The sequence below is a fragment of the Haemaphysalis longicornis genome, unplaced genomic scaffold (assembly GCF_048455015.1).
Source record: "Haemaphysalis longicornis isolate Haplotype H1 unplaced genomic scaffold, Haemaphysalis longicornis Haplotype H1 scaffold_9, whole genome shotgun sequence".
Classification (NCBI taxonomy): Eukaryota; Metazoa; Arthropoda; class Arachnida; order Ixodida; family Ixodidae; genus Haemaphysalis; species Haemaphysalis longicornis.
The window spans coordinates 79,848,592-79,876,477 of NW_027526460.1; the positions used below are offsets into that span (position 1 = coordinate 79,848,592).

At 49.2% G+C, this 27,886-nt stretch overlaps 2 protein-coding genes across 2 annotated transcripts; one reads left to right on the plus strand and one right to left on the minus strand.

Annotated features, from left to right (window-relative positions):
• Positions 1 to 1,870: 1,870 nt before the first annotated feature.
• Positions 1,871 to 5,613, plus strand: LOC144151381 (3'-5' RNA nuclease TATDN2-like). Its single transcript, XM_077682416.1, has 5 exons — positions 1,871 to 2,289; positions 3,163 to 3,332; positions 3,790 to 3,919; positions 4,726 to 4,944; positions 5,476 to 5,613. Exons 1-5 carry the CDS (start codon positions 1,876 to 1,878, stop codon positions 5,611 to 5,613), a joined length of 1,071 nt encoding a protein of 356 aa, XP_077538542.1. The 5' UTR covers positions 1,871 to 1,875.
• A 3,052-nt stretch (positions 5,614 to 8,665) lies between these two features.
• On the minus strand, positions 8,666 to 21,514 carry LOC144153750 (3'-5' RNA nuclease TATDN2-like). Its single transcript, XM_077685450.1, has 5 exons — positions 20,228 to 21,514; positions 16,519 to 16,688; positions 14,017 to 14,146; positions 11,846 to 12,064; positions 8,666 to 8,936 (listed from the first exon to the last, which is right to left on the minus strand). Exons 1-5 carry the CDS (start codon positions 20,756 to 20,758, stop codon positions 8,799 to 8,801), a joined length of 1,188 nt encoding a protein of 395 aa, XP_077541576.1. The 5' UTR covers positions 20,759 to 21,514; the 3' UTR covers positions 8,666 to 8,798.
• Positions 21,515 to 27,886: the final 6,372 nt, after the last annotated feature.

Sequence of the window (27,886 nt, forward strand, 5' to 3'; positions counted from 1 at the left end):
CTCCAAGCACAATGAACGGATACACAACGATAAAGGGACAGGAATACTAACGCAGTCCAGTTACCGTCATGAATGCAAACCAACTTGCCCGCATTTCCGTGTTATCGCAGTTTATTAAGAGCACTTACTCTATCTGTGGTAGTTCCATTTGTGGAAGCTCCACTTGAAGCAGTTAAAGTTTTTTGCCGATGACGGAAAACCACATTGCTTGTTGCAGTGACGTCGTGTTTCCCGTGTGAATCAGATTTTTGAGAAACTCACCGTGACCTTGAAACTGTGGCCATCTGTGAAATACCCTCCACCTGGTACCCAGAGGCGTCTCGAGACTTTCACACTTCCTTATCGCGCCCTTTTCCGCGAACAAATCCCGGGGCACAAAGGGAGTTAGTCACCCGTCACGTGTCGAGGCTGGTGCGATAGGGTGGGAGGGGAAAGAAAGAGTGAGGGGAGAAACGGAGGGCGGGGCTTCGCATCTCCGGCGTTCCCCAAACAACAGGCTGTCATACCTTGCTCGCACGTTGTCGGCAACGCCACGCATTCGTCTGCGCTGTGCGGGAAGTCTTTCTGAAACGCTTTGTGTCGCCTTGCGATCTCCTCCGGACGCTGTCGTCAAGCGGGTGGTCGGTGAGTACTACTGTTGTTGCTTTATAACTGACATACAGAATTGTTCGACATATTTCCTACTGCTGTAATTTATTTCGAAATTGATAGTGGTCTTTTACGGTCGAAGGAGTAAATAGACTGACATGGATTATTCACCAGTAATTACGTTCCTCTGTTGCTAAGGGTCACCGCATCTTGACCGGTTGCGAGTAGCGAACTATTTGTAGCGGTGATATTTTTTTTCTCAGCGACGAGGTCAGGTACATAGCATGTTAAGCACGACAGCCTAGTTGTTCATGGTTAGTGCACAAAGCATTCGCCTATATTGTCTCTTTATTTCTGCGGCAGTTATGAGTGTATAGTATAGCATGTCGTGTTCCGGTGTGTTTCGACTGCTCAGCTTAATTCTTATACTTATACTGGCTTATATTCTTATGCTGGCTACACACTATCGCAGTTGATTAATGGATACATATTTTCATTGCGGAAGCGCCTGAACTTTTTTTCCCCCTCGTCTGGTCAGTTCAACATTTTATGCCACTGGATTGTGCGTTCATTGGCCTCTTTCTTTCTTTTTTCTTTTTTTGCGGTTTCAAACAGACAGATTTTACCTCGCCACTGATGCCTGCGGCACTGTTTTCTCAGTTGTAGCTATACATTTAGCATATATTTTCTGCCTTCCGCGCGATGTGAAACAGTCGCCCTAAAGGATTTCCGAGCTATAACGACGGCTGCCTCCTCCTGCAGGGCACAGACGCCTCCTGAGTCGCTCGGCAGTGAAAGTACGTACGACAACCCGACGTCATGGCCCTGTCACCGAGCCACTTCAAACGCCGACAAGAGACCTGCACCCCCGACGTCAAGTCGCTGTCTCCGAGCCACTTAAAACGCCGAAGAGAAAATTGCACCGCCGACGCGAACATTCTCTTACCCGGCCACTTCAAGATCCAGCCGGAGAACTGCACCCCACCCGTGAAGTTCCTGTGCCCCAGCCACTTCAAGGTCCAGCAGGAGAACTTCCCCCCACGCGCAGAGTTCTTGCCTCCAACCCACTCCCGTCAACACAGAGGTAGCCCTGCATCCCGAACGCTCCGGCACCATAAAAGCCACCTTACGCCACCTGCTCGTCAAGACGTCTCGTCCTCAGACTTGGCAATGACGACAGCTTCAACCTCCCCAGCGTTCAAGACATTGAGCGCCGGGCCAGATGACTATACGTCTCCGCTCTTATCTGTAGCGGCTTCGCACGGAATCGCTCGGACGTATTCCGAGATGGCGTTGACGGAATCTGCTCGGTCCCGGTGCCAAGAGAAGGATGCCGCCAATGCTTCGGACATGCTGCTCCTGTGCAGCAAGAAGCTCAGCCCCCCTGTCCAGCCGGCGGCCCATCGAAGCCAAAGTTCGTGCGTACAGCAGTCCAGCGCCACGTCCTCGTCTTCACAAGTGACATTGACAAAGCCTTACGTCGCCGCGACGCCTGCCAAGTTGTGGCCGTACTCGCTCTCCAACCAGGGCTGGGCGAGGGTGGCGGGCTTGGTGGACACGCACTGCCACCTGGACTTCATCTTCGACAGGGTGGGCCACCGCGGCACCTACGCCCAGTTCCGCTTGAAGCACCGGGACACCTACCCGGACTGCTACGAGGGCTGCGTGGCGAACTTCTGCAATCCGGCCTCGTTCAAACAGGTAAGTCACTGTCGACGCTGTTTTTGCATGGCCTACTTGTTATCGCGGCCGCCTCCGCTATTGCCACTGGCTGTCAGTCTTTTCCTTACCAAAGGACATGAACAAATCATCTTTAGTGCAAGAATATCTCAGAATTTGGTGGATTTATTTCACGGAAGCAATAGTGAAGGTGCTTAATATTTCGCAGATTGTTTTCTGTTTTGTAAAAAAAAAAAGAGTTCCTTGTGGAGCAGCGACTTGCACTTAATGGTTTGTTTAAATACGCGACTTTTGTTAACGTCATAATGCAATACATTCCTTACAACTTTCGCTTACTGAAATAAAAAAAAACTTCGGGCACATTTAACGAGGCCGACACAGTTAGTATTCTCTGGAAATGCATTTGTAATATTCAATTTCGCCTTTTCTCTCTGATGCTTTGTAAAGCGAGGAAATTTCTCCTAACTGTGATCGCAACCTTGCGCCAGTTCGGGTGCAACAAACACTGGCGAAGAAAGCATGACAGGGTGTACGGTTCTGCGATACTTTTGTTCACAAATGACATCTATATCCGTAGCAAATCGTTGCAATACCAGTTGTCATAACAGGACCAACACATTGAATGTCCAACAATCGTCTATCACCTTAACCTTTTTGAAGCTTGGCTACTTGGAACCTCAAAAAAGTTGTTTATAACTAGTTTCTATCTTTTAGATTTCTTGCGAACTCGTTTAAGATTAGCTATTATAAGTAATCATTACTTCGTAACTCCTTCAGACACGTTGAATTGGAATGTGTCTGCTTCAGCATTCGCAACCAAGGTAGCCTCTTTCGAGGAACTCAGCGTTCATCGAGATGACAAAAAGCTAAACGTTTATGTTTTGTTTCCTGCAGTACGCCGTGAAGAACCCCTTGCTCGACGAAGACGGCGTGTACGGAGCGTACGGCTGCCACCCGCACATGGCACGCGAGTACGACTGCGAGGTGGATGAGAACCTCCTTCGCGCACTCAGCCATCCCAGCGTGGTTGCCCTGGGCGAGATTGGCCTCGACTACTCGCACAAGTAAGTGCTGCTGCTTTTATATGTTGTTTGTTCTGCTTCGGTTGAAATTTTCGCCTTTAAAAAAGGCTTGCGTTGTGTCTTCACTAATAATATTCCCAGATATTTCCATTATAACTATTTTCGGGCATAGCACCGTTTTATACATGTCGCTGAAGACGTCTACCATTTATCATGTTTTAACCGCACTGGAATTTCTTTTCAGTGGTCTAGGTTTAATGTATGTAAGCATAAACTCCGTATGTGTGTAATAGCATTCGCCTGAGCTCTAGGCAAAGCGTAATTTTGGATGGGGCGGCAGGAGGGTATAATAGCGTGGGCCTTCGGTAGGCATGTCCGGGACATGAATTTCTGTGCATACTTTCCTACTTGGGGTTAGCAGGTTATTTTTCTTGTGCTAGCACATTACCTCTTGAGCCGTGTAACTCATTTATGCGTATTGTTGAAACCTCTTGTGCAGAAACAACTGCGACCACGCCCAGCAGCACCGGGTCTTCCGGAGACAGCTCGAGCTGGCGCTGAGGCGAAAGCTGCCTCTGGTGATCCACTCTCGCGACTCGACTCAAGACACACTCCGGATAATGAAACAGGTACGCCGTCATCACGTTTGTTTAGGATGGAGCGAATTTTCTTCTCCGCGCCTAACGTGCTTGCTTCGAATTTAAAGCCACCCCCAGATTTATTTTATGGCAGTTCCTTCCTCAACAGTCCTCCTGTGTTGTTCGTATACAGCACGACTAAAAAGCCTAAAAAGGACGCGAGCGCGCTAATGCTGTTTAAAATTACTCAACAGCGTCTGGTTTAAAATGTCTGCCTAAAAAGGACTTTATACCTACAGGTTACTAGGTGCTAGTACTTACGGTATCGGTTTATCAAATGTCCGTAAGTGATGTGCGCATAATTACTTCACTAGTAATTCAACTAATGGGTGTTCATTGTTTTAGCTTCTGTGTCCCCTTCAGACCTGCAACAGTGGTGCGTTTTACTTGCACGATAAATTCCCCTTCTCCGTGTAACCGCTGCTCCACTTAAAACGAGCGAATCATGAAAACTAATGACGAGCAGTGTGAATTATTTGGTTTTCTGTACCCGTGTGCGACAATTTGAAGTGAGTTCTCTAAGCAGGGTGGTCGCATACCTTCACAATGTTAGAAAGTGAACTAAGCTTTTTTTTTTATTTAAGTGAGGCTCTTGGTAAACCAAAGGTCACTCACTACTACCTGATTATAATAACGTGGTAGCATAATTGATGTACAGTGAGAGCTAAAGTGCCCTTCTAATCAGTCGTTGGGCCGTACTTGCGTTTACTCTCATTTCGGTTTGGAATGCACCGTACAACAGTGCGCTTAGCAATGTCACTAAACTATGGTCTACGTGTTCTTTTTTCTGTGCGCAGATGCTTCCCGAGGGCTACCCGATCCACCGGCACTGCTTCACCGGCGGCTGGAAGGAGGCGCAGGAGTGGCTGGACGCCTTCCCCAACCTCTGCCTGGGCCTCACGCCGTTGGTGACATTCGAGCACGTCAGCGGGAAGCCGCTCGCCGAGGTTGCGCGCAAGATTCCGCTCGACAGGCTGCTCCTTGAGACGGACTCGCCATACTTCCTGCCTAAGAAGGTACTTTGAGTGAAAAGCTCATTTTTGAGGCAGCAAATTTGTCACTCGCAAAACCGCCATATGGCGTGCCATCTGATTCAACACTTACATGCAGTTTAAAGATGCAGTCAACTAAAGCTGTATTTTAGAGAATAAGAGCGTGTATTTGGTGTTGTATTAAATCAGGATTTCTTTTCTTGTTGAGGTTTTAAGGTATATTTGCCTTTTGATAGTGCATCCATGTCTAGGGACTACTTTTTCGGGCTTTGCAAGCCTATAACGGCCGTTATAGAATCTCTCCAATTGATACAGAATATACTCACGCGTAGCATAGAAGTAAGTAGGTGGAAAGGATGCCAGTAGCCAGCCTAGAGCGTATTTTGGAGAAAAAACACGACATTTCTGCTCCCGTAACTCGCTTAACAGCTTCAAAAGAAGCAAACCCGACAATCTATATGTGCCTCACTGTAAAGTTGATGTCCTTGTGTGTGAAACGTTTGTTGTTGTTGTGGATTTAATTACATGTACGTTTTCTTGTTCTTCGTCGCGCAGGAGTCCAGGAGGCTGAGACACTCCCACCCCGGAATGGTGATCCACGTGGCCACGCACCTGTCCCGCCTGAGGAACATCGCCGTGCAAGACATCATCGCTGTGACACGGGACAACGCGCGACGCATCTACCGCATCTGAGGACAGCCCACTTCACCGCCTCAAGTCTAACCCTGTGTGCAACAGAAGTGTGCCATTTCCTCTCCGCAGGCCTTGATGAACTTTGGTTTTCATTTTGGGAAAATCTAACCCCGTGTTAAACAGAACTGTGCCTAGTGGTTTGCCGCAAGAGTAGATGAACTTTGGCTTTTATTTCGGACACATCTAACTCCGTGTGAAGCTTTTGTTTTTAGATGTACATACTATGCACGAATAAATTCATTTCTTAAACCCGTTTAACACTGTGTCTGTGATCATGAGTAGTCCTCAAGTGCTGATCGTGTGGGAAGTTTCGCGCGCTCAAGCACTAGACTAGGGTAGGGTGGTGGGGAGAGGGGGGGGGGGGGCAAGCCTTTATTGGGAGTGATTGGATTGGATTGGAAAAACATTTATTGTGCCTGCGGTTGAAGTCCAAGTTAGGACTTCAGACTTGGCCAGTGTCGTCCTCGCTGTCGCCACCAGGGTTAGAGGCCCCCCGCCCGTTACCGGGCTGTGAAGTCTCCTGCCTGGCCAACGCCACGATGACCCGCTGGACGGCCTCGAGTTGGAGGTCTTGGTTGCCAGATCGCTTAGCCTCTTCAAAGGCGGGTGGAAGCCTTCCTGATGTAGAATCTTCTGGGAAGTTCAGACAGTCCCAGACGATGTGCTCAAGAGTCGCGGGGGCGTTGCGACACACCCTGCACGTACCGTCGGGGTGTGCCTCCGGGAAAATCTTGTGCATGAAAGCCGGGCTCATGACCGTTCGTGTTTGAAGCTGCCTATATATGACTGCCTGCTCCCTGCTCAGCCCTTTACAGGGCGGCGGGAGCGTGCGTCTGGCGAGCCGATAGGCCTTGGTTATTTCGTTGAAGCTGGTCATTCGGTCTCTTGTACTGAACCACAAGTGATCACCACTTGACCCGGCGCGGTCTGTTAGTTCGCGCGCGCGGGCGTGTGCGGTTTCGTTATGGTTGGCGTTGGTGTGCGACACTTCCCCTGCGTGTGCCGGAAACCACTTTATTCTTGCCCTTTCCCGGTGTGACGCGTCACTGATTTCTGTGTTAAGATCCTTCAATGTACTGAAAGAGCCTTTGATGTACGTACATCGAAGGCTTTTCCCGCAAATTATTCAAACTTCGTAGCAAACATGTGTGGCTGACGCACCAGTTTTTCGTTTTGCCAAATGCGACTACTTGGTCTGTATGTATGTTTCTGTCTGTCCCTCAATTAAGCCACCCGACCAAAGGTTACTAGGTTATTATTAGGGAGGGTTAAAGGAAAAACCAGCCTATACTCTGAAACAAGTTAGGGACGGCAGCAGCCTACGGTTTCACTCCACCTCAGTGACAGACCCGGCTGTCAACGGGCGCGCGCGTTTTGAAAGGCGATTGATATGAACGCGTTATCGCCTGTCTTTTCTCATGTAGTTTGCTTGTCGTCGCTGCAGTCGTTTATAAGCATATTAAGTCCGACAATTCACTGAAATGGCTCGTGCCGTGTTCAAAATATTCCAAGTGACGCACTTCTTGCGCCGCGCGGAGTAACATGCGGCTGCGGTGATGAGGCACAGCGGCAACTTCCGTTGCCGTTCATAACTTGTACCCGGATTTAGTAACCGTCTATGACTTCATTACACGTCAACCTAGCTGGATGAAAAATGGGAAAGGGTAGAAAAGGAGAAAAGATTGAGGAAAGGTTAGAAATAATAGCAAAGGTTAGATAGAAGAGGAGGTCTGCCTCAGTGGCTGGGGCCACTGCGCACGACACCCAACACAAACACAGGCCTCGTGTCATGCTGCGTCCTGGTTACGATTTCGTTCCCCTGTGGGTAGAAGTTCGCCACTCCCTGTAGGCACCCAACGCCATCTACTGGTTTCCTTCGAAAACTCCTATTGTTTTGAGCGACTGCTACGCGTGTTGCCACTATACCTAAATTAACGTTTTTCGTACTTAGTAGCCGGGGGTGCATTCTCGGTTTGTGATAACAATAGCCTGGGTTCGTGCACCTGGTGATGCCGAAGTCTTTGCTTTGCAAGACCCGTAATTTCTTTACAGTAAAATGTTCTCTTCGCTTTCTACGCATTCCTTTTGTAAATAATGGTGGTTCGGTACCATTAAGTTCGGATAGGGGTGGGACACGGCGTATCAACGAGTTTCATTAACTTTCTGCGTTGTACCTGGAGTGCCTGGTTCGTACCTATCACGGAACGGAATATCGCCCCAGTGACACATTCACTGGAGGCGTGGTAGCACTGTTTTGTGGGACGTGCTACGCGCACGCAGCAACGTTGCTACGCATTTTATGACCACATGCTGGTTGCCACATTTAAAAAATTGTGAATGCCCATAGAATCCTAGTTGCGATAAATTTCCCAAACTGATGTTTTTAATACTTCATTTTTAAGTTCGCCCTCCAACTTTTAAAGATATGTTTTTCATGGCTACGTGAAAGTAAACTCCGGCGGTCCCGTGTGCGCAAACGACTCCTCCAGTGCAATGCCATTTACACGGGCGAAAAAATAGGGGTTCGAGAGGAGTTAGAAATATGGAGAGAGAGTTTGGTTAGATTTAAAAATGATATTGGTACACTCTGCTATATTCCGACACTCGTAAGTGGTTACGGGGCATTGGAGGGAGCAAAAAAGAATCTCGCAACAGACTGCGCCCGCAGCGAGCTGCTGCGGTGGCGGTGCAGGCGGAGCAGGGTGGACGCCCTTAGAAAGCGCACAGCTCCGCTGGTCATCCATCGCAGAAGAAAAGGGCACTAAACTTTTTTATGCCCATCTACACCCCATAATGTTTTAAGGCTATGAAACTGCAAATACACTTTTTTATATTCCCAGGTAAAAGCTTCTGAATTTCACACTACCACACCATGCATGCATATTCCTCTCAAATTTGCAGTTCCACTGCGCTGTTTCCTTACAGTTCGAAATAAACCCAGAAAAATCTTGAACTCAAAGTCACAACTCAGCTCGGCGTATCATATGAGGGGCCCGTACGTAGATGATGACAAAGCAGAAAGGTTGAGTTGAAGCAGTGTTAATGTGTTAGCAGCATGTTTATTTCCTTGATTATGATCCCCGAGTTACAGATGTGAGAATGAGGGTCATGTTTCCGCGCTGGCTTAAGCAATGGCGGACTTTCGTGAGAGCACGGGACTCTCACAGGACGAGGGCGCTGCAGCGTCAGATGCCGTAAATGCGGCGCGTGTTCTCCCGGGTCACGGCGAGAATCTCTTCCACGGAAATGTTCCGGAGTCGCGAAAGGTGGGTCGCCACATGGATGACCATGCCAGGATGAGAATGTCTCAGCCTCGTCGATTCCTGCAACGCATAGCAAAAATATATTTCGGATATCTTTCATTCAAGTGCGCAACAAAAAAAAAAAAAACAAGTTTCACATAATTCAAAGATGCGTAAACGTTTGTGTGCAGATCCATTTGAAGAACGAGAATAATGACTGCCTCCAAACAGAGTGCGTACCTTGGATTAGTTTCATGTCCGGCATGCTTCCAAAAAACGCCAATGAAGGAGCGAAAACAAGTACCACCTTTTTCGAATTGGTGACGCCACAAATCGCGACAACTGCGGATCGCTGGAAACGGTGGAGCCTTTTCTGTTCGAGCACGACGCATATATGCGCGCAAGGTACAGTCTTGAGCAAAAAAATTACGCCCACCTCCCCTCGCGGGAACCCTGGTGTGATGCGACGCTGAAGGGGGTTCCATTGGCGTCGCATCAAGCAATCGTCGGGTACGGCAAGAGAGCAAGCGCAAGCGCGGACGACCGTCGACTGAGAGACCGGCCGGAGCGCGGCACTCCGCTTCTATGCGCAGCGCGACCGCAATGTTGGGAGAGAGTGTTAGCTATCGGAGAGAGGAGAGGAGGAGAGCGGAGGGGAGACGTAGCTGTGCGGACGCGGACGACGGACGCGCACAGGAAAGGGCCGCCTGCAAGAGATGCTCCTCTCAGCGTCGCATCTAAAATAGACCTCCTCAGACCAAGACCAATGACCTTGAAAGTACTTCTTAGTATGCGCCAAGTACTGGCGGCGTTGTTCGATTATCTGGACGACATTGGCGCCATTGAAGGAATTTAAAGTTTACAACAACAGAACATTCAGACTGCTTAAACGCAGTACTGACACAGGCTGAACGTCCCGATTTTGGGGGGTTTTTCCTTCGCTTTTTTTTTTTCATCTTTCTTCTGCCCATGTAACCTATCAAGCCTTTTCATTTCTGCCTGCCCTTTCCCCCGCCGCGTAACATGTCGGTGTCAAAATTCCGGAAAATATCTGCTTTTTTTTCTTCTAGTAAAGAGCTTCTCTCTCACTTTTCCTTCACCAGGAGCCATCCACGGCTAGCGACGTCCAGATGAAGCTACTTGATTGAGTAAGGTGTGTTGCTGCTTGTAGCAGCATGACAGCAGGCTTAGCCGCTACGATGCTATCGGTATTGTCGCTGTTTACCGTGGTGTAAATATATCTCCCTGACTCACTTTTCTCGGCAAATCCTTCCCATCTTTTAAACACAGAGCATTTGTTAGTCGCACAATGTCCGGCGTCGGCGCCGACCACACGCTCACTGCGCATGCGCGTCGCGTCGAGGCGATAGCGAACACTCTCTCGCGAGGGGCATTGGATTGGATTCGATTGGATTGACTTGGATTGGATTGGATTAAAGTGGATTGTGTTGCGTCATAGCCGCGGCACGTTGCGTCATAGCCGCGGCAGACACGCTGGGGCCGGCGCATGTGCAGTACTCTCTCTTCCGCGGTTTCCTCTCCTTCGGGCGCGCTGCGTAACCGGTGTGCCGTTCTCCGGCGAAGCAACATCCGCGCTTGGCTCAAACACCTAGAGTCCACGCCGCTTTACAAGTACACCAACGTCGTCATCGACTGGGACCGGCTTACGCAGTCCCCTCAACGTATATAAGCGGCGGAGCGCGCGTTCGGAATTCAGTCAAGGGCGTCTTTGCTTGGCTTTCGCTTGACGAGACGCTTTGCTTGACTCGAGTAGATGCGACGCATTTACTCGAGTTCCCCCCGTGGGAAGATGCGGGCGGCTTTTTGTCCAACACATCCGCTTATCGTACCCTGGGGCTGCGGGTGACTATTGGCTGCACATTTCGAATTCTCAGAATTTCCTTATTCTACCCTTTACGGTGCCCAGCTGAGCGGGCTGGGCAGTTACCCTGAAACTGCTATGCGAAAACAAAAGGAAGGTTTGCCAGCAACCCTTCCTTTTGTGATACCCATGTATCACAAAAGTATTGTTTCCCTTTTTTCAAACAAGCAAAACAAATTCACGAATTCGACAACAACAAAGATTGAAAAAAGTCGCGGTATAAAAGTTTTGCCCGTTGGTTAAAATTTTCAGAACGTAGGCAAGAGTCAGTATGCATTTTTATTAAATACGTGGCAGCTTGGTCGCCACATGGAATAGTATTTCATCCCATGTTGAATCCCTCGCCTCGTTCACATTCATGGCGTTCAAATCAAGGGCGTATTCACAGTGGCCTCTTAAAAAAATGGGTTGAAATAGGGGAGGGCCGGTCAAATGTCTTCTACCGAGCCCAGGTAAGGGGGAGGAAGACAGCGCGCATTGTAGTGTTCGTAGGACTATTTTCAAAGTTCACTTTTTTAAGCAGAGCAGAAAGCCTGGCTAGTTGAAAATGGTTCATGACTGAAACTGCGCACAAAAAGTGGACCAGGGAAGAGAACGCACACACCGCAGGAAAACTGCGCACAAAAAACTGGACAAGGGAAGAGAACACACACACCGCAGGAAAACTGCGCACAAAAAACTGGACAAGGGAAGAGAACACACACACCGCAGGAAAACTGCGGTGAGCGTGTTCTCTTCCCTGGTCCAGTTTTTTGTGCGCAGTTCCAGTTACGAACCTTTTTTTAATCCCCTTCCGCCCTGAGGAAAGTGCCGTTACACACCGCACTGTGTCAGCAGGCATTCGAAGAAGCTCAACGAACTCACACAGTGTAAATGTCGGCCGCTGAACTTTCACAAAACATGCATTCAATCCTGACAAAAATCGATATTTTGATTTGTGTACGGACGGCTCCACGTTGTTATCCAAAAAAGACGCTGTTTATATGATTGCCACAACACGGGAAGCTGTGCGTCCAAACTCCTGTTATATGAACTGCGCTGCTACGCGGCCCCTGCTCTGCAACGAATCGATTATTTTCTAAAAAGAGTCCTTGCTTTCCCGGCGCACCTTCTTAGGCACAAAGTAGGGCGAGTCTGTCTCCAGAAGCAGCCTGTCCAGCGGAATGTTGCGGGCAGCCTCGGTGATCGGCTGGTCGCTCACGCTCTCGAAGGTGATCAACGGCGTGAGGCCCAGGCAGAGGTTCGGAAAGGCTGCGAGCCAGTCCTGCGCCTCCTGCCAGCCGCCGGTGAAGCAGTGCCGGTGGATGCGGTAGTCTCCCGGCACCATCTGCGTACGGGACGAAGAACAGACGGGTAGCATCTTTGCAGCAACGCCAAGGGTGCGAAGCCGCATAATAGAACCACCTGCTGTATCACACATCCTTACGCGATCACGCTTGAATGGTTTACACGTACAGGTCCGCCCTTGGAGTCTGGAGAGAGACGGCGCGGTTTTAAGCGATCACCCGGCACCAAATTCATTTGTTTTTCCTTAATGGCCGGGTTATTACCATAACGGCAGTCTGTGTGAGCTCACAGACGAAAAGCAGCACAGGAAGCCTAAAAACATCGATTTATTTACTTTTTAGCACTATACATGTTTACGCCCTCCCCTAATCAGAGCAATGACTTTGTTTCCCTCCAGATATGGCTGAAGAAACAACCAGCCACGTTGCCAATCATTACTTTTCTTCGCCTTTTCGCACTTCGATACTGCAAAATATAAACAAACAAGGTAGAATGGGACTCACTCTTCCGCTGGCTGTAGAAGAACTACGACGTCGAAGGGTTGAGTGGCTCTAGAAAAAGCGATTCCCCCCCCCCCCCCCCCCCCTGCGCATTTAGAGTGAGCGCTGCTAAGCCTGCAGTGGCATGATGCGACCCCCATCTGCTGATCCCACTCAGAGGTATCCCCCCCCCCCCCCCCCCAAACAGCCCCCTAACAGGCCAATCTATCCTTACCTATTTTATGCGTTAATACCGCGCCGATACTCTTATTATATGGCAGTTTACAATACAACAATTTTAACAAACTGAAAACTGCAGTTGAAAAGGCTCGTACGTAATAATACTTACGATGTAATAACGCCACCAGCATTGAAAACCAATAATTTGGGGCGACCTTTAAAAACAGAGGGTGGCACATAAATTCCGCCTTTTTTGTATGCGAAGCACATCTCGGCGAATCCCGGCGGGTTTTCTGGCGCGCTTCTTTGAATCATTGTTAACAACTCGAAAACCTTATGACATTCAAACAATCAAAGAACATGCATGACCACGAAGCATAGCCAAGACCTTTCTAAACAGCTAGCTCGTGTAGCATGGGTCATGCTCGTCTTTATTGTTGACTGAAAAAAAAAAAAATGGCTGGGGATTACGATACTTCCTAATGCGATATTTGGGCGCAACAGCAGTGCGCTGAGGCAGCACACACTCGTGGGTTCTCTCGATGGCAGCGATGATGAACCTCTGCGTCGGCGGCGCGAAGTGCGTCTCAGGAAGGGACCGCAAACTGCGCCTTTAGCGAACGCACATCATACACACGCGCACGCCGTGGCTGGCTCGCGCCGCCACGGCGAACCGCCTTCGCCTCCAAATTTCGCGACACTCCCCTCTGCTTTCTATCACGCATCGGTCTTCCCATCGTTCGCTTTTTCTTTCACTCGTCGGTCTTCCCGTAGTTCACTCGGTCACGACGACGGCGACGTGGCTCAGCCCAGAGGCGGGCGACGAAGAGCTGTGCCCTAAAAAATAGCGTATTTAAATCAAATCATAAGGAAATAACCAAAACCATCACAATGCTGGTCATGGGCCCCACGTATCCTCTGCTGCCAGTGACTGCGGCACACCGTTCGGCGGTTTTGGTAGCTACGGTCGTTCTTCCATTTTCATGTACTCTACTTTCCCGTGCATCCTCATCCTCTCGTTGCAAGGACGCCTCGACTTCAGGTGAAGCTCGTCGACATAAACTCGCACGTCATATCAGACAAATTTGCTGTACCATACAATACTAACGATCACTCCCGGCCCGTGTCCTTGCGACGTCGATTCGGCTTTGCACCCCCTCGGCACAACCGTCGGAGGGTCTCTTCTAACTTTAGATACGTCCTTGAACAAGTGATGCCGTATACCACAGTCTTTGTGCACCAGTTGTTAGACGCAAATATATATAAAGTCTCTGCAATAGTAGCTGTAACTTCCACCTTTCTCAACCTACAGCAGGCAACGAAAATCTCGCACCTCTTTCATGATCCTGATCGTGTCCTCGGTTGAGTCACGGGAGTGGATCACGAGGGGCAGCCTGCGATTCAGCGCCAGCTCGAGCTGCCTCCGGAACACCGCCTGCTGCACTAGGTGGTCGCATTTGTTCCTGCACAGAAGATTAAGAGTAAACCACAAGTTACATAGGTGAAGCAGGAACTTGCACTAAAACAAAAATGTAAAGGGAAAGGCGTGAACGTGAACAAAAAAAAACATTCGCAGAGATCGTTTTAATCATAACTCAAAGAATGTCACCATCTACGAACGCACATTACGATTACATACATTTATCCAAAAATGTACACCTCAAAGCCCCATTGCATGAGGTAGCTGTTGTTGTAATCCTTCTTTGATTATCAAAGGAAGACCATTAGACTAGTCTTTTGGACGAACACCCCAAGGACTGTGAGAAAATTAAGGTCTTCGAAGCGGTCGTCTTAGAGGCATCGGAAGTCAAAGTTGGTAAGTAAGCGGTAGTCCAAAAAAATTAAAGCCGTTTCACTCAACGCGAAAGCTGGCGGAAGTGCAGAGAAAGTGATTCGCCATAATGGGCATCAGCGCCGTTACCCGCTCACTGCTACCATCCGAAGCAATTCAAATTTCCCGCCTCCGTAGTGCTCGCGCGCCCCCTGCCTGAAACAGCGCCAGCGGGAGTTCTTTTTGCGCTTGTTTTTTCTCGCGCACGTGCCGGCGTTGCACTGCCACTTTTTGTCGCTTACTATTTTTTTTTGCTTACTTGAATGCTAACGTGCAGTTAACGCCCTGAAAATTATGTTTTATTGTTGGCCCGTATGACGTCATTCTTGCTCATAACACGTCACTGTGGCGCAAAATTTGAAAGTTTTTAAAGCAGCCATGAAGAGAAAATGCAAGTTGGTTTTATTCGAAAGATTTCGTGTTTTATAGTGCCCCCAGCGCTTGTCCGGATACAAACGGTGCTTTATTCACTGAGAAATTAAACAATTTAGGTTAAAATTTTGATTTTCCCGCTCAATCGTGCGTTTTCGTGTTCCCAAATGACATCACAGGAACCGACCGCTCTGCAGCCTAGAGTACCTTCATTCACGCATCCGCCGTACAGGGTAGAGACACGTATACGCTGGCGCCGCCATTTTCGGTTGCTCGCTCGCCGCCGAAGCAAGTCATTGTGTCAAAACCGCGCTAAAATTATCGCCGCAACGGGGTTTACTGAATAAGTTCGAATCATATTGTCTGTTTCGCGTTGCTAGGTCTCGTGGGAAACGAAAAGAATAACGCGTTGAGCCCGTTGGCCCAATTGCGGCGGCACGGGACCGTTCAAAGGTTGTCTCCACCCTGTACAGCGGTGTTGGTGGCGCCACCATACCGTGGCAAGCGTTTGGTTTGTTTTTGCCCGCATTTAAACCTGGCTTGTTTTTGTTCTGGGAGAAAATATTCGTTCCCTGAAACAGTGCTCGCTCGACAAATGGGGTCACGTAAGACACCGTTGCTTGCGTCAATCGGCCAGTGTCGTCTGAGACAACCCCAAGCCCCGTAGTGCTGTGCAGCGAAACCAAGCATGCTGTGCGCAGTACGGACAGCAGAACGCATCAGTACTTCTGTGTTTACATGTGCTTTCGTAACTTCCACTGTTTGTCCCATCATTCTTATTGCTTTGTAAAGAATGTGCCCTAAATTTAAGCGCAAATCGCTCGTTCGTCTAGTTTGTAAGTTCTACCTAATTTGCGTCTGCTTCTGCCAGCCTCCGCCAATCGCAGAGCTTAGCTCATGTGACGACATAGGTTCTTGTTGCGGGAAATGAGCTGGTGGGTCGCATGACCATTCCCGTTTTTCCTAATTATGTAGCTTATTTGAGCGAAGTTTACGTTAAAAGTGGTGTCAGTATGATTCTAACGAGACAATCTTTTGAATGAACCAAACTTGTGTTTTCTCTTCATGGCTCCTTTAAATACTTCTTGCTTTTTTTTTTTCGTTAAAAAACATCTTTTGTGACTAATGGAGCTGAGTGAGATACTGAATCCTAGTTCTTTAAAATTAAACGAAGTTGTATTTTCTCTTCATGGCTCCTTTAAAAGAACGAGGCGCAGCGCCAGGTTAAGTGGTTGAGGGTGGCAAACACTGACACTTGACAATAGCAAGTGAGGATGTAGAGGATTCGCCGGGTGAGGCCATTTTCTCGTGATGCGTGGGGCGAAAGCTGCGTTGGCAATAGTTTTTTGTTCACTAAGATTTCAAGAGGGTGTCATAGGGGAACCAGAGCCAAGTCTTCAGCGAGAGTGACGGCAGCTATACGAAGAGAGTAAAAGGAACCGTACACTCCTCTATAGAATTTTACGAAGGTTTAAATGCACTCACACCCTCATTTACCTCCACCTAAAAGCAAACCGCCTCATATACATGCCTCCATCGAGGCACGTGAAAGGCAATTTGCTCAACGTTTCAACCCAATTAACTACTGCAGAGGCAAGCAGGAGGGGGTGTTGAAACCCACAAAATCCTCACTTGTAGGAGTAGTCGAGTCCGATCTCTCCCAGGGCTACCACTCTGGGGTGTTCCAGGGCCCGAATGAGGTTCTCTTCCACCTCCATGTCGTACTCGGACGCCATGTGCGGGTGGCAACCGAACGCACCCCACACACCGTCTTCGTCCAGCAGCTCGTTCTTCAAGGCGTACTGGAGAAACACCATACGTCGTTTTCGAGACATTTATCTCTCAAGAACGAGCCTGGATTATCAAAAATGCCGCCGTGTCTGCATTTACTGACGCATGTATATTAGTTCTTTCGTCTCAGAAAATGGCACGACATACAAAGCACGTTAAAGGTCTCCGTGTGACCTAAACGAACCCGTAGCCCTCCACTACGACACCTCCAAAAGTCCTGGTGTAATTTCAACAATAAAATCACGAAAATATATTTCCGGTTGTTTTCCGGTACCATAAATGGCTGAAACTACAGAGAGTAAATGAAGAGTAACTTCGCGCTCACGGGGGATTTAAACCATGGTCTCTAGAGTAATAGCCTAGCGTGTCACCACCGCTCCATCTCCACACGTTGCCAGCTGAGGAACGAAAGTAAGCCTAGTGAATGCCACGTGACCAGTTAAGGTAACGGCACGTGAGTCAGACAGATGCAGCCCAGCCACGCAGAGATCTTGTTTGGAGGGCTGTGGCGTGAAGTGTCGCCGTGTTGAAGTAACTCGCGCCAAAATACAAAGAAACGAACGCGAACCCGGAGACGCAAATACGATGTACCAGTGACGAAGACTTCGGTACTCATCGCCAGACTTTTTTGAAGCACGTACGCTGACTTAAGGCCGCAAAGAAATTTTTAAGGGCAGAGCACTTTAGGGGCTCGCCTTGTCGTCTCAGCTCTCTCGCAGGACCCAAGTACAGCCAGAAGGCGTTACGTCGTCGCGGCGTAACCCAGAGGCTTCGAAAACCAAGCTGCAGTTTATATAGTCATAAGCGTTCCAAACTCGTGAGCCGCTGGCGCTTGTCATACGTCTCCCCGTTATTTAGCTAAAAAAAACTGTAGGTATACTTTAGGTAAAATAGACGTAATTAACCGGCATTACCCGCGTTCATTTAGTTAGGAACGCTCCTTGGGTTGGTTTTTACGATAGTAAGCGAAAAAGGTGGCAGTGACACGCCGGCACGTGCGGGAGGAAAAGCACGGACAAAAAAAAAACTCCCCCCACCTCCCCGAAGGGGATCGTGCGGAAATGCGAATGCATTGGGTGCACCGATGAGTGCGCTGCGGCAAGCAGTCACGGAGAGAGGCGCGCGCTCCACTGCATTTATATATATTTTTCCGCGCGCAGCGAGCGGAGAGAGGGTACGCGGAGAGGAGAGAGAGACCCGCGCAACACGCCCGCCCCGAGCGCGAGCTCTCTCCGCCGAGCTCCGCGATGCGAGTGCCCTCACACGCCCGAGCGCGCTCCTCCTCTCCACTCACTCTCCGCTACTCCGCCCGAGCTCCGCGATGCGAGCGCCCTCACACGCCGAGCGCGCTCCTCCTCTCCCCTTGCCCTCCGCTACTCCCGCCCGAGCTACCACATGCTCCGGTTGCTAGGCGCGCCACAGCTGTTGCTAGGCGCACGCCGGCCAACGCACGACAACTTCCGACTAAGAAATGCATTCGCATTTAAAAGAACAGAACTCCCTCTGGCACAGTTTCAGGCAGGGGGCGCGCGAGCACTACGAAGGCGCGAAATTTGATTTGCGTTGGGTGGTAGCACTGAGTGGATAACGGCACTACAGCCCATTATGGCGAATCACTGCTCTGCACTTCCGACAGCTTTCACATTGAGTGGAACGGCTCTAATTTTTTTTTATTTTGTAATACGGTGCGTCCCGAAAGATGATACGCTCATTTTTAATTCTGACCATATGTTCATTCTAAATTATTACCAAAAAGCGTTCAAATGAACGTTCAGTATGATCGTTCAAATGCTTCGCCAGTAAACAATTGGGTAATTATGGTGTTAACCACGTCCCCTCAGAGTCCGGGTGACGACAACATACGTTCATTATTAAAATAGTGGCCCTGTTATCGGCTACTCCATGTACAAAACATGTGCGACTGCTATAACACCGCCCAGCAGTCAGCGCATTTTCCCGACAGGGCTATAGCTGCCATTCCGTCGTAACGAGCAACGTCACGTGGAGCAGAAAAGAATCAAGGACGCAGAAAACAACCAATACTGAAAATTTGAGATTTTATTTTATTTTATTTTTGCTTAGGGCTTAGTGTTAAAAGCTGCAAAAGTTTATGAGTACTGTTATCCCAACTAAAATGTATTTCCTTTCTTTGTTACGTAACGTATGACAAAGTTTGAGATTGGAGATAATGGGTGATTCTGTATCGATATCAATACTGCAGGCATAGCAAGAAAAAATACACTTTTTTTTTCATAGGGTTCGCCTTCTGTTTTTAGCTTTTGATCGCGCACTCGAGGCAAACCGGGTTTCAATTTTTACGAGAAGATCAAAGAAAGCTCTTCAGAAGTTTGTTCGATAGAGAAAATTAAGTTAATTTTATTGTGCTCAAAACCACGTCACTGCTGTCGCCATATTTGGAATTTCGCGTACAGCCAAAACCTCAGTTCGCGATCATCATCATCACACCAGCCTATCTGCGCCCACTGCAGGACAAAAGCCTCTCCCATTAATCTGTTAACCACTGTTAAACGTAACTGCGGTTACTTCCGCCATGTAACTATGGTATCAGAAGACATTGCTTCGGCTTTCATTGTTGTAAACTTAAATCCCACAATCTCAAGGTACAGACATTCATCATATAACCTGCGTATCACAGCTGTCGTACGCTTTGTTTCATGCTTTCATGCGACCATGCTTGCTCATCGCAGGTTGCACCTGAGTTCTCTTCGAGAATTTTTACACCTGTACTTCGAGGACGTATCTGCAAGTAATCTTCTCGAGTGGCTAATAACCGATTGCATATTCGAGAAAGCACTGTCGCGGTGGCTTACTGCGGGCAAATTAAGCGAACCGCAGTCAAACCCGAGGTTGTGCGTTCGATCAGTGAACCGGAAGGCTCTTTCTCGAGTGCAACCAAAAAACAAAAACTCCCCTGTGTCCATCATATTCCAGACAATTCAAATGTCCTCAGGTCGTCCAAATGCAAGTGCAATCCCCCCCCCCCCCCCCCCCCCCCGCATAACTGCGTGCGCTATACCTCGTAGTTCCCTTGCGTGAAACGTCCTTGTTTTGAGCGAGCGGCAGTTAAAGTACTGAACATCATAGACGTTAACATTCTTTTAGTCACAATAAACAACTTTGTTTAAAAGTAAAGTAGTTTGATGACAAGATAATTACTTACTCAACAGCGACCCATCCACCACGTTGCGCCTCGTAACACGGTTTGTTTATCTCCCAGCCTTGCTAATCGGCTGCTCGGTTTTCTTTCACATTCTAGTTTTTAATCTAAATATGAATCCCACAATCTGCTCGCCGATGCTGAGCCAAAACTACCTAGGTAAGGAGTGAACAAATATATCTTTCTTTTTTTTAGGTCAACACAAAGGATTCCTTGCGCTCCAAGCGATTCCTACGCAACTTTATCTGCAAAACTGCCGCTCAGTACAACCACCACTCTTGCGAAATGACCCACCTCCCTCCGCCCCCCCCCCCCCCCCCCCCAGGACTACCACTAGTGGAAAGAGGAATAAAAGCGTAGAGAGGATGGTACCTTCTTGAAGCTGGTCGGGTTGCAGAAGTTGGCCACGCAGCCCTCGTAGCAGTCCGGAAAGGTCTCCCGCTGCTTGAGTCGGAGCTTGGCGTACGTCCCACGGTGGCCAACCTTGTTAAAAAGGAAGTCCAGGTGGCAGTGCGTATCCACGAGGCCCGCTACCGCCACCCGACCCTGGCTGGAAATCGAGTAGGGCCACTCTTTGGCACCAGGTAGCGTGACGGTTGTAGGTTCCGCCAGCGCCCTCTGCGAGGGCGACCACCACCTGGCGGTAGTGTTGCACTGCGGTTCCCTTAGTCTTCTTCCCCGTTGTGCCAGCATGGTGTTGTACGGGCACAGCGTGTCCGGGGCGTCTTGACTGTAGGAACCAGCCGACACAGTCACCCACGTCCCCGGAGACGACTTGCGGTTTTCACGTGTAGCCGGCGCCCAGAGGCTTCGGCGGGAGCGTGGAAGCCAAGGAGCAGAGGGTTCCTGCTTGCAGCTGAACCTCCCGAAGCCTCGAGGGGTCGAAGACGTCGTTACCTTCATCCCGGCCGGGAACTGTCTCACGCGATCGGAGGAGGGCGGCTTCCAGATGGCTTGACGGTACCTTGGCGTCTTGGCTGCAAGGCTGACCCCGCGCGACCCGTCGAGTGGATGGCTGTATCTCCGCAGGGTGATAGGGTTGCTGGAACGGTGCACCACGTTTGCGGCGTAGCCCTCCTGTCGGCTGCTCGGCAACTCAAGTGGGCGAGAGCCTTCGTGGTTTTCCTGCAGGCAGAGCCGACCTTGATTTGTGCCAGTCAGTGTACCCGTATGTCACAAATTCGAGCGTACCGCGTCTAAAAATATTGTACAGGTTTTTCACGTTGTACAGCGTTTAATTCTCGTTACCCAGTTGTTCGATTCATCCAATTTTCTTTCTTTTCACCCCGGAAAAACCGTGGAACGCTCTCGGACGAAGCAACGTTTACGTCACCCACTCGCCGGCTCGCCGGCAAGAAAATAACAAGAATGAAACCTGCGCCGCTCAACTTTCGTCGAATCTTCTGGCGCTTTTGAGCGGGCGAGCGTTCCCTTTGCCAGTGCTTAGCCGCGCCAATGATTCCAGAAGGGAGAAAGAGGGAAGTTGTGCGCTCGGCGTCAGTGGGCGCGTGTGTGTTGTTCTTTCTACGGTGCTTCGATTCCCGCGTCCGTCGTGCCACGGTCGCTCGATGGAAACAAGTTTCCATAGAACGGCCGTGGCCGTACAGGGTGGAGACACGTTAGTGTTGGCCCCGCCATTTTGGGTCACTCTCTCCCTGCCGCAGCAAGTCTTTATATCAAAACCGCGCTGTAAATATCGCCGCAACGCGGTTTACTGGCGAGGTTTGATTCACATATCTGTTTCGCGTTGCTGGGTATTGTGAGAAGCGAAAAGAACAGCGCGTTGAGCACTTTGACCCAATAGCGGCGGCACGGGACCCTTCTAAGGGTGTCTCCACCCTGTACAGGGACGCTGGTACCGAGGCACCGTAGTTCTTTCTCTCTCCGCGCCGGCGCGGTTATAAAAAAATTTGAAGCTGTTATTTTAGGGCGCAGCCCTTTGGCGGCCGTTTCTGGGCTCAGCAGCGTCACCGTCCTAACTGAGTGAATGATGACAAGACGACGGGTGGAAGAAATGCTGTGCCCGAGGACGCGGGTTCGATTCCCGCCAGCGGTAGCCGTTTTCCTGATGGAAGAAACATCCTCCTCGCGAGGGGCACGATCAAATGCAGAGCATTTCCGGGGGCGCACGACGTTAAGTAGTTTGCGTTACGTAATGTTGTTGCACTTGTGGCAACTGCTGACGAGAGAGCGCGGCGATGAGTGCGTTCCAGCCTCGCCGACACTCGCCTTTATCACGCCATGATCGCGCCACGCGCGCGCGATGCCGACGTCACGATCACGCCACAGATGTTGATCCCGCGACGCGCGCGCCCCCACCTGTTGGGCGCGAACCGACCGCGGAGAGAGCGCGCGATGCGAGCGGAGAGTAGGCGAGGAGTGGGGGAGAGGGTGCACCTGCGAGCGATGCGGACTACTACGGACGCCTAGAATGGGTGACATCGTGAGTTAAAGAAATGATCTGCATTTAAAACACAACCCGCGTCGGCAAAGGCAGACAAAGGTTAGTTACGTGTGGATCGTGTCGTGATAAGACAACAGCTTATTTCTGCCCGTGTGCACACCACCATTTGCGACCCTCGCCTGGGGGATTCAAACGTACGCCCAGGGCTTGCATCACCGTGATCGTCCTCGGACGGCCTGGCCTACGTCGAAGCCACGCTTCATATATAAAAAAAAAACTCCTCCGACAGCGGTGCATCATGCTGCCCGGTCGGTAAATATTGTGGGACGTGGTCCCTCACATGCATCGAACTGTTTTTCTTTAACTGCTCTACCTTGTCATATTCATTGTTAACGCTTGTTGTTGTACGTTTATCGCATTTGTATTCGTTCTAAGTTACCTCTCGTTAACGTTTCATGTCCTCGTCCTTGTATCGTATTTTGCCGGTTCAAATATAAGACTTTCTGTTGTTTTTTCTTCAAGGCTCTGTCTCATTCTTACCTCTCTTTTCTGCGAAAGCCGGACATCAGACGGCCACCCTCTCGTCACCTGTGCCCTGTAGATTCTATGGGGTTGTTTGCTCGCCCGAGTGGACTCCCCATATCTTCTGAACAGCGCACCCCCTTTAAGAGAAGGTGACACTGGGCATATGTCAGACTGGCAGGGGGAGAGTGAACTTTAACGGAAAATGGAAGAGCGGTCAATGGGATTGAGGCAACAGCAAAGCTTCGACAGTAGTTTCTCTGGTATTGCCCTTCTTGCGGTTTCCCGTTTTGAGGGGAGTGATGATTAACACTCGCGCGAAACCATAATACCGGGGGCATTACACCTCTTCGGGTATACATCTGCTATGGATTGACGTTAAGTGACCCTAACATTGAGCTTGACGACCTGCCAAGAAACTCATTACCTGTCAAGCTACCAGCACCTAATACGGTCGCTATACATCAAAGCGTTGCGTTTGGCTTAACGTCACAAAAAGACGCGAAGGAGTTGGCCAATACACATCTGCAGGTATGGAGTGCTCGACGCAGCCAATAGGAGGTTTTAAGGCCGTTTTATGCCACAGACGCGGGACGTAGCCTTTTTCGTTCGATCGGCCATCTATTAATGCTTTCGCGTTATTAAAAAACTTGAGGCAACAAAAACATGCGTACGTTAATTTAATATAACACGAAGCGACCGAAAACCGGCATCAATCGTTAATAGGATCCTGCAACACGTTTTTCAACATTTGGTGTGCTTTTAGTGCATGGTTTAAAAACGCCTTTCGTCGTTACAACCTAGCGCTACAGAATACTGGAGCGAAATATATTTGGTTACTCTACAAAAAAACAGCCAGAAAGTGGGCAACAGAATTTTAGCCCATTCTCATTTTCTGCAGGCGTTTTGCGTGTGCCTGTATGTGACGTCACATGTGCACTATTGGTCTGCTTCCTTTCTCTTGCAGCAATAAATGCATTCAATTAGCGTGTCGCACCAAACACAAGACAGATGCGGAAATCCTATCGGCAACGGTGACCATATCACTGAGCTGCGTATAGGGGCTGGCGATGGCTTTAGACTTCGCAGTGAAGCTTTCAGTCCCGAAAGTAAGAGAGAAGACCCTGATCAGCACCGCACACGGTATTTTGATCGGACTCATAATGAACTTATTAAAGGAACCCTGCAACACTTTCGATTAGCGCTTTCACTCTTTTCTTCGCGTGTGGAACCACTGCGAAAGCTATAGTTATCGCCAGCACGGAGCGGCACTGCGTGATTTGCTCGTCGCACCAGATACGCCTTCCATTTTTGCTTTGTTTTTGTGGTCTTTTTCTTTTTTAAGTTGCTATCGAAAAGCGTTCATTGCTGCAACTGAAGGAAAACCGTCCAACAACCGCAACATGGCCTTCGTGACGTAACTCGAGCCGTCGAAGAACGTCAACACCGGGAAAGAGAGGAAAATCTTTTGAGCGAGTTTACAAGTTACCTGAGGGGCATACAACAGTAATTTTTGGCTGAGGTATACTTTGCGACCCCCTCATGTAAGTACTACGTTCTGCAAGCATTTAAGATTTCAAAAATAGTTGAAAAAAGTGTTACAGGGTCCCTTTAAGCCTTCATTTCTCCTAGCATGTGACCTTGCGAAGATCCCAGAGATCTATGAGGCTCCTTACCTTGTCTTGCTCCTCACAGAGCATGATGTAGGTGCTCGGACCTTGCCACGCGAGGTCGCTCTTGGCAACACGCTCTTGGGTGTGTTCGTACGACGAGGGCGACAAACTCTCTTCAGTACTCGTTACTGTAATACTTCCTGCCGTGTCCGCTTTTTCATCGCTTGAAGCAGAACGTGGCTCTGACGACGATGGAGGCAGTGAGAGTGTATCTTGAGGACGCAGCTCCGAAGCTTTCTCTGACCAGTTCAGGATGCTGAGATCTTCTTGTGACCGGCAGATGCGCCTCAGGTAAATGTCGTCCTCTTCAGAAGAGCATTCCCAATTGCAGCTGTTGTCTGAAGTATGGCTGTCCCAGGCGCCCTTTGCAGGAGACTGGCTGGCGACATCAGGTGACTCCACTGGTTCTGCGCAGTGCGATGTGTTGCTGCTTTCTTGGAAAGTTGGCAGCTCCCAAGCTTGCATTGACGTGCTCCACGTGCTGAGGTCCTCTTGGGACCGGCAGATGCGTCTCAGATCAAGGTCGTCGTCTTCAGAGGAACAGTCCCAATCCCAGCTGCAGTCTGGTGAACGGCTGCCGCGATCGGCGTTTGCTGAGGACTGGGCAATCGGAGCTCCAGATGCCGCCAGAGGCTGTGTGTTGTGCATCGCTTTGCTGCTTTTCTGGGGAAGTGGCGATGAGCTCACGGCCGGCTCAAAGGTGCCCTCTGGCGACAGGGGAGTGTATACGTCCGTGACGCTACGGTTACCCCTTAGAACGGTGTGAACGACCTCCGATCGTTTGAACCTACGTCTACCCATGTCCGGACACCTGCGAGTATTTAATGCACCCGGACATACAATTGTTGCCAAGACTTCTAATGTTTTATAGCCTTGAGTACTGAGAAGGTGCAGCTACTGACATGTAGGTTTGTGCAGGTCTTGAAATGTACAGTCATAGACAAATGAAACGTGAACACGAAAATATGAACTAGGACAGACAAAAAAGCGCGATTTCTTTCGCTGTAATTGAATCGATTTGTCGCGTGCCTCTGTTACAGTAACAGAGCTTGAAAATGTGTATTTATAAATATAACACTAGTGAGCCGTCATTTTGTCCCTATTTATATTAGTATTTGATTTTGCGTGGTCTGGTTCATATTTTCGTGTTCTCATTTCATTTGTTTATGACTGTACGCTGTGTGATGCACCTTGCAGTAAATCTACATTTAATGACACTGCGGCGCGCAACTTTTACCAGCAAGAAAGACGTCATGCGTGTAACAAGGCGCCCACTTGTTCTTGCTCGCTCAATACATAACACCGATATTTGGTTGGCCGAGCCCAGCTACGTGATTTGGCGCAAAACGAACCCCTTGCACGAAAGGCCAAACGCTTTAATGATATTTCTGCTGCATACGTACATTATAGTTATGTTCCAGACACTGATTGATTGATTGATTGTAGGGTTTAACGCGCCGACGCAACGCAGGCGATGAGGCGCGCCGTAGTGGAGGGCTCCGGATTAATTTTGACCACCTGGGGATCTTTATCGTGCGCCGAAATCTCGTACACACGGGCGTTTTTGCTTTTCGCCTCCATCAGAAAAGCGGCCGCCGCGGCCGGGAATCGAACCCGCGACCTCGTGCTCAGCAGCGCAACGCCTTAGCCACTGAGCCACCGCGGCGGGTTATGTTCCAGACACCTGTTCCGAGAAGCTGAGCTTGCAGTTGACGACTACGATGATCATGCAATGACTAATGTCTACGTGTTTTGATACATCCCTCGCACGAAGTTATACTGCCGTAAAATTCGAAGCTCCCAGTTTTGCACAACACACATAATCGTCAGAAAATTATTTCGTATCTGAAATGTCCCTTTTTTTATATCCATGGTAGCTGTCTAATGAGCAACATTTCGCTTAGCATGCGTGCGATTACCAAATAGTAACAGGACAAAGCTATGCTCCGTGTCATCGGTTCATAAACGCTGTAATTAAATTCAGAATCTTACATAACCCAAGTTAAGCCACTGGCGGTGTACTTCCCCACCCGGTAACTCTCTCTACGCCAACCTTTCCAAAGATGTTTCCTTCTTTTCCGCTTCCTTTTTTTTACTAATCCTCCCCATCCCTGAACTGGATCTTCCCCTCATGTCAAACTCCTCACCTCCGCGTCTTAACTTTTCGCTCACCTGTCAGCCAATCAGTGTGGTGTCCTATACTTCCCACCTGCCAACATCACTTCCAGGTCTCCCTATCCTGGGGCGGTATTCTCCAGTTTTGTCCATTTTGTGTCCGTTTCAAAAGAATCCGTTTTAAGAAAGCCCTGATTGGCTAATAGCTAACACCCGGATGTGACGTTAGCACGGCGGAGCTATGAGTCGCGGCTTCTCGGAGCAGACGATTTGGAACAGTCGATTATTCGTCGCCTTGTTGTTGGTTCGCTGGCGGAACCGGAACAATAAACACATAAAAGATAGTTTAAAATAGGTTTAGTCGTTTAAAATGTGTTTAAAAGAACGGTTGCGCAAAAGTCAACCCAAATCCCGCCTACAACTCGAAGCACGTCACAATAAAACGGACGCAAAACGGACGTTTTCAAAACGGACAAACACGAGAATACCGCTTAGCATTTCGCGAACACGAGATCTCAGGCAGCCAAGAACGTTTACCGTTGAAATCACGGCTGCAATACGTTAGGCACGCTCAACCCGTCAAAATCAAGAACCCGTATGCAATGGTCGGCGAATCCCATGAACAACGCGCTCAAGCGGAGCTTAAAAACGCCTGGTACACGAGTCGTGGTTTTGATCGCAATCTTTCTCCAAGCGAGACCAGCGTCCCTCAACGCTTAAAGCAGCGGTATAACTGCCGAACCACAATCCACGTGGTTTGAATCAAGGTAATTCAAACTTGAGCAAGCTCGTACTTACAAGAAACCTCGTTGATGCCCGCGGAATTCGAAGCCGGCACCCCTTGCCGGAGCGATCCGATGGCATGAGAATGAACGCGATCACGAGCAAGGAGGTTATCACGAGCGGGCGGGCCACGCTCGCGCGTGTGGCAGCAAACCAACCCCAGAAGGCTACTAGCAAGGTAGCTAATCACGGCCTACCTTTTTGATCACGTCAGAAACGCTTCACTTTTTAGCACGTTTATTTATTTATTTTTTTTGCGTGTTTAGTGAGAAATTAGCTTAAGCAAGGAACTGAATTCACCGCATGTTTTTTTTTATTCGTTGTGTTCAGCGTCAGGTATGTTCTGGGATTTAAGAATTCCGCGTAATCTCGTGTCCAGTCCCCCGTAACATACGCGTTGTAACTATTGCATTTTAGAAATATGAAATATACAAGCGATGTTTAACCCGACACTTCGTAGACGCCAACATCTTCTGCTATTCTTGGTCTTTTATTTTTGTCCTGGCAGCCGAAACAGATCCAGAAAACGCTTCT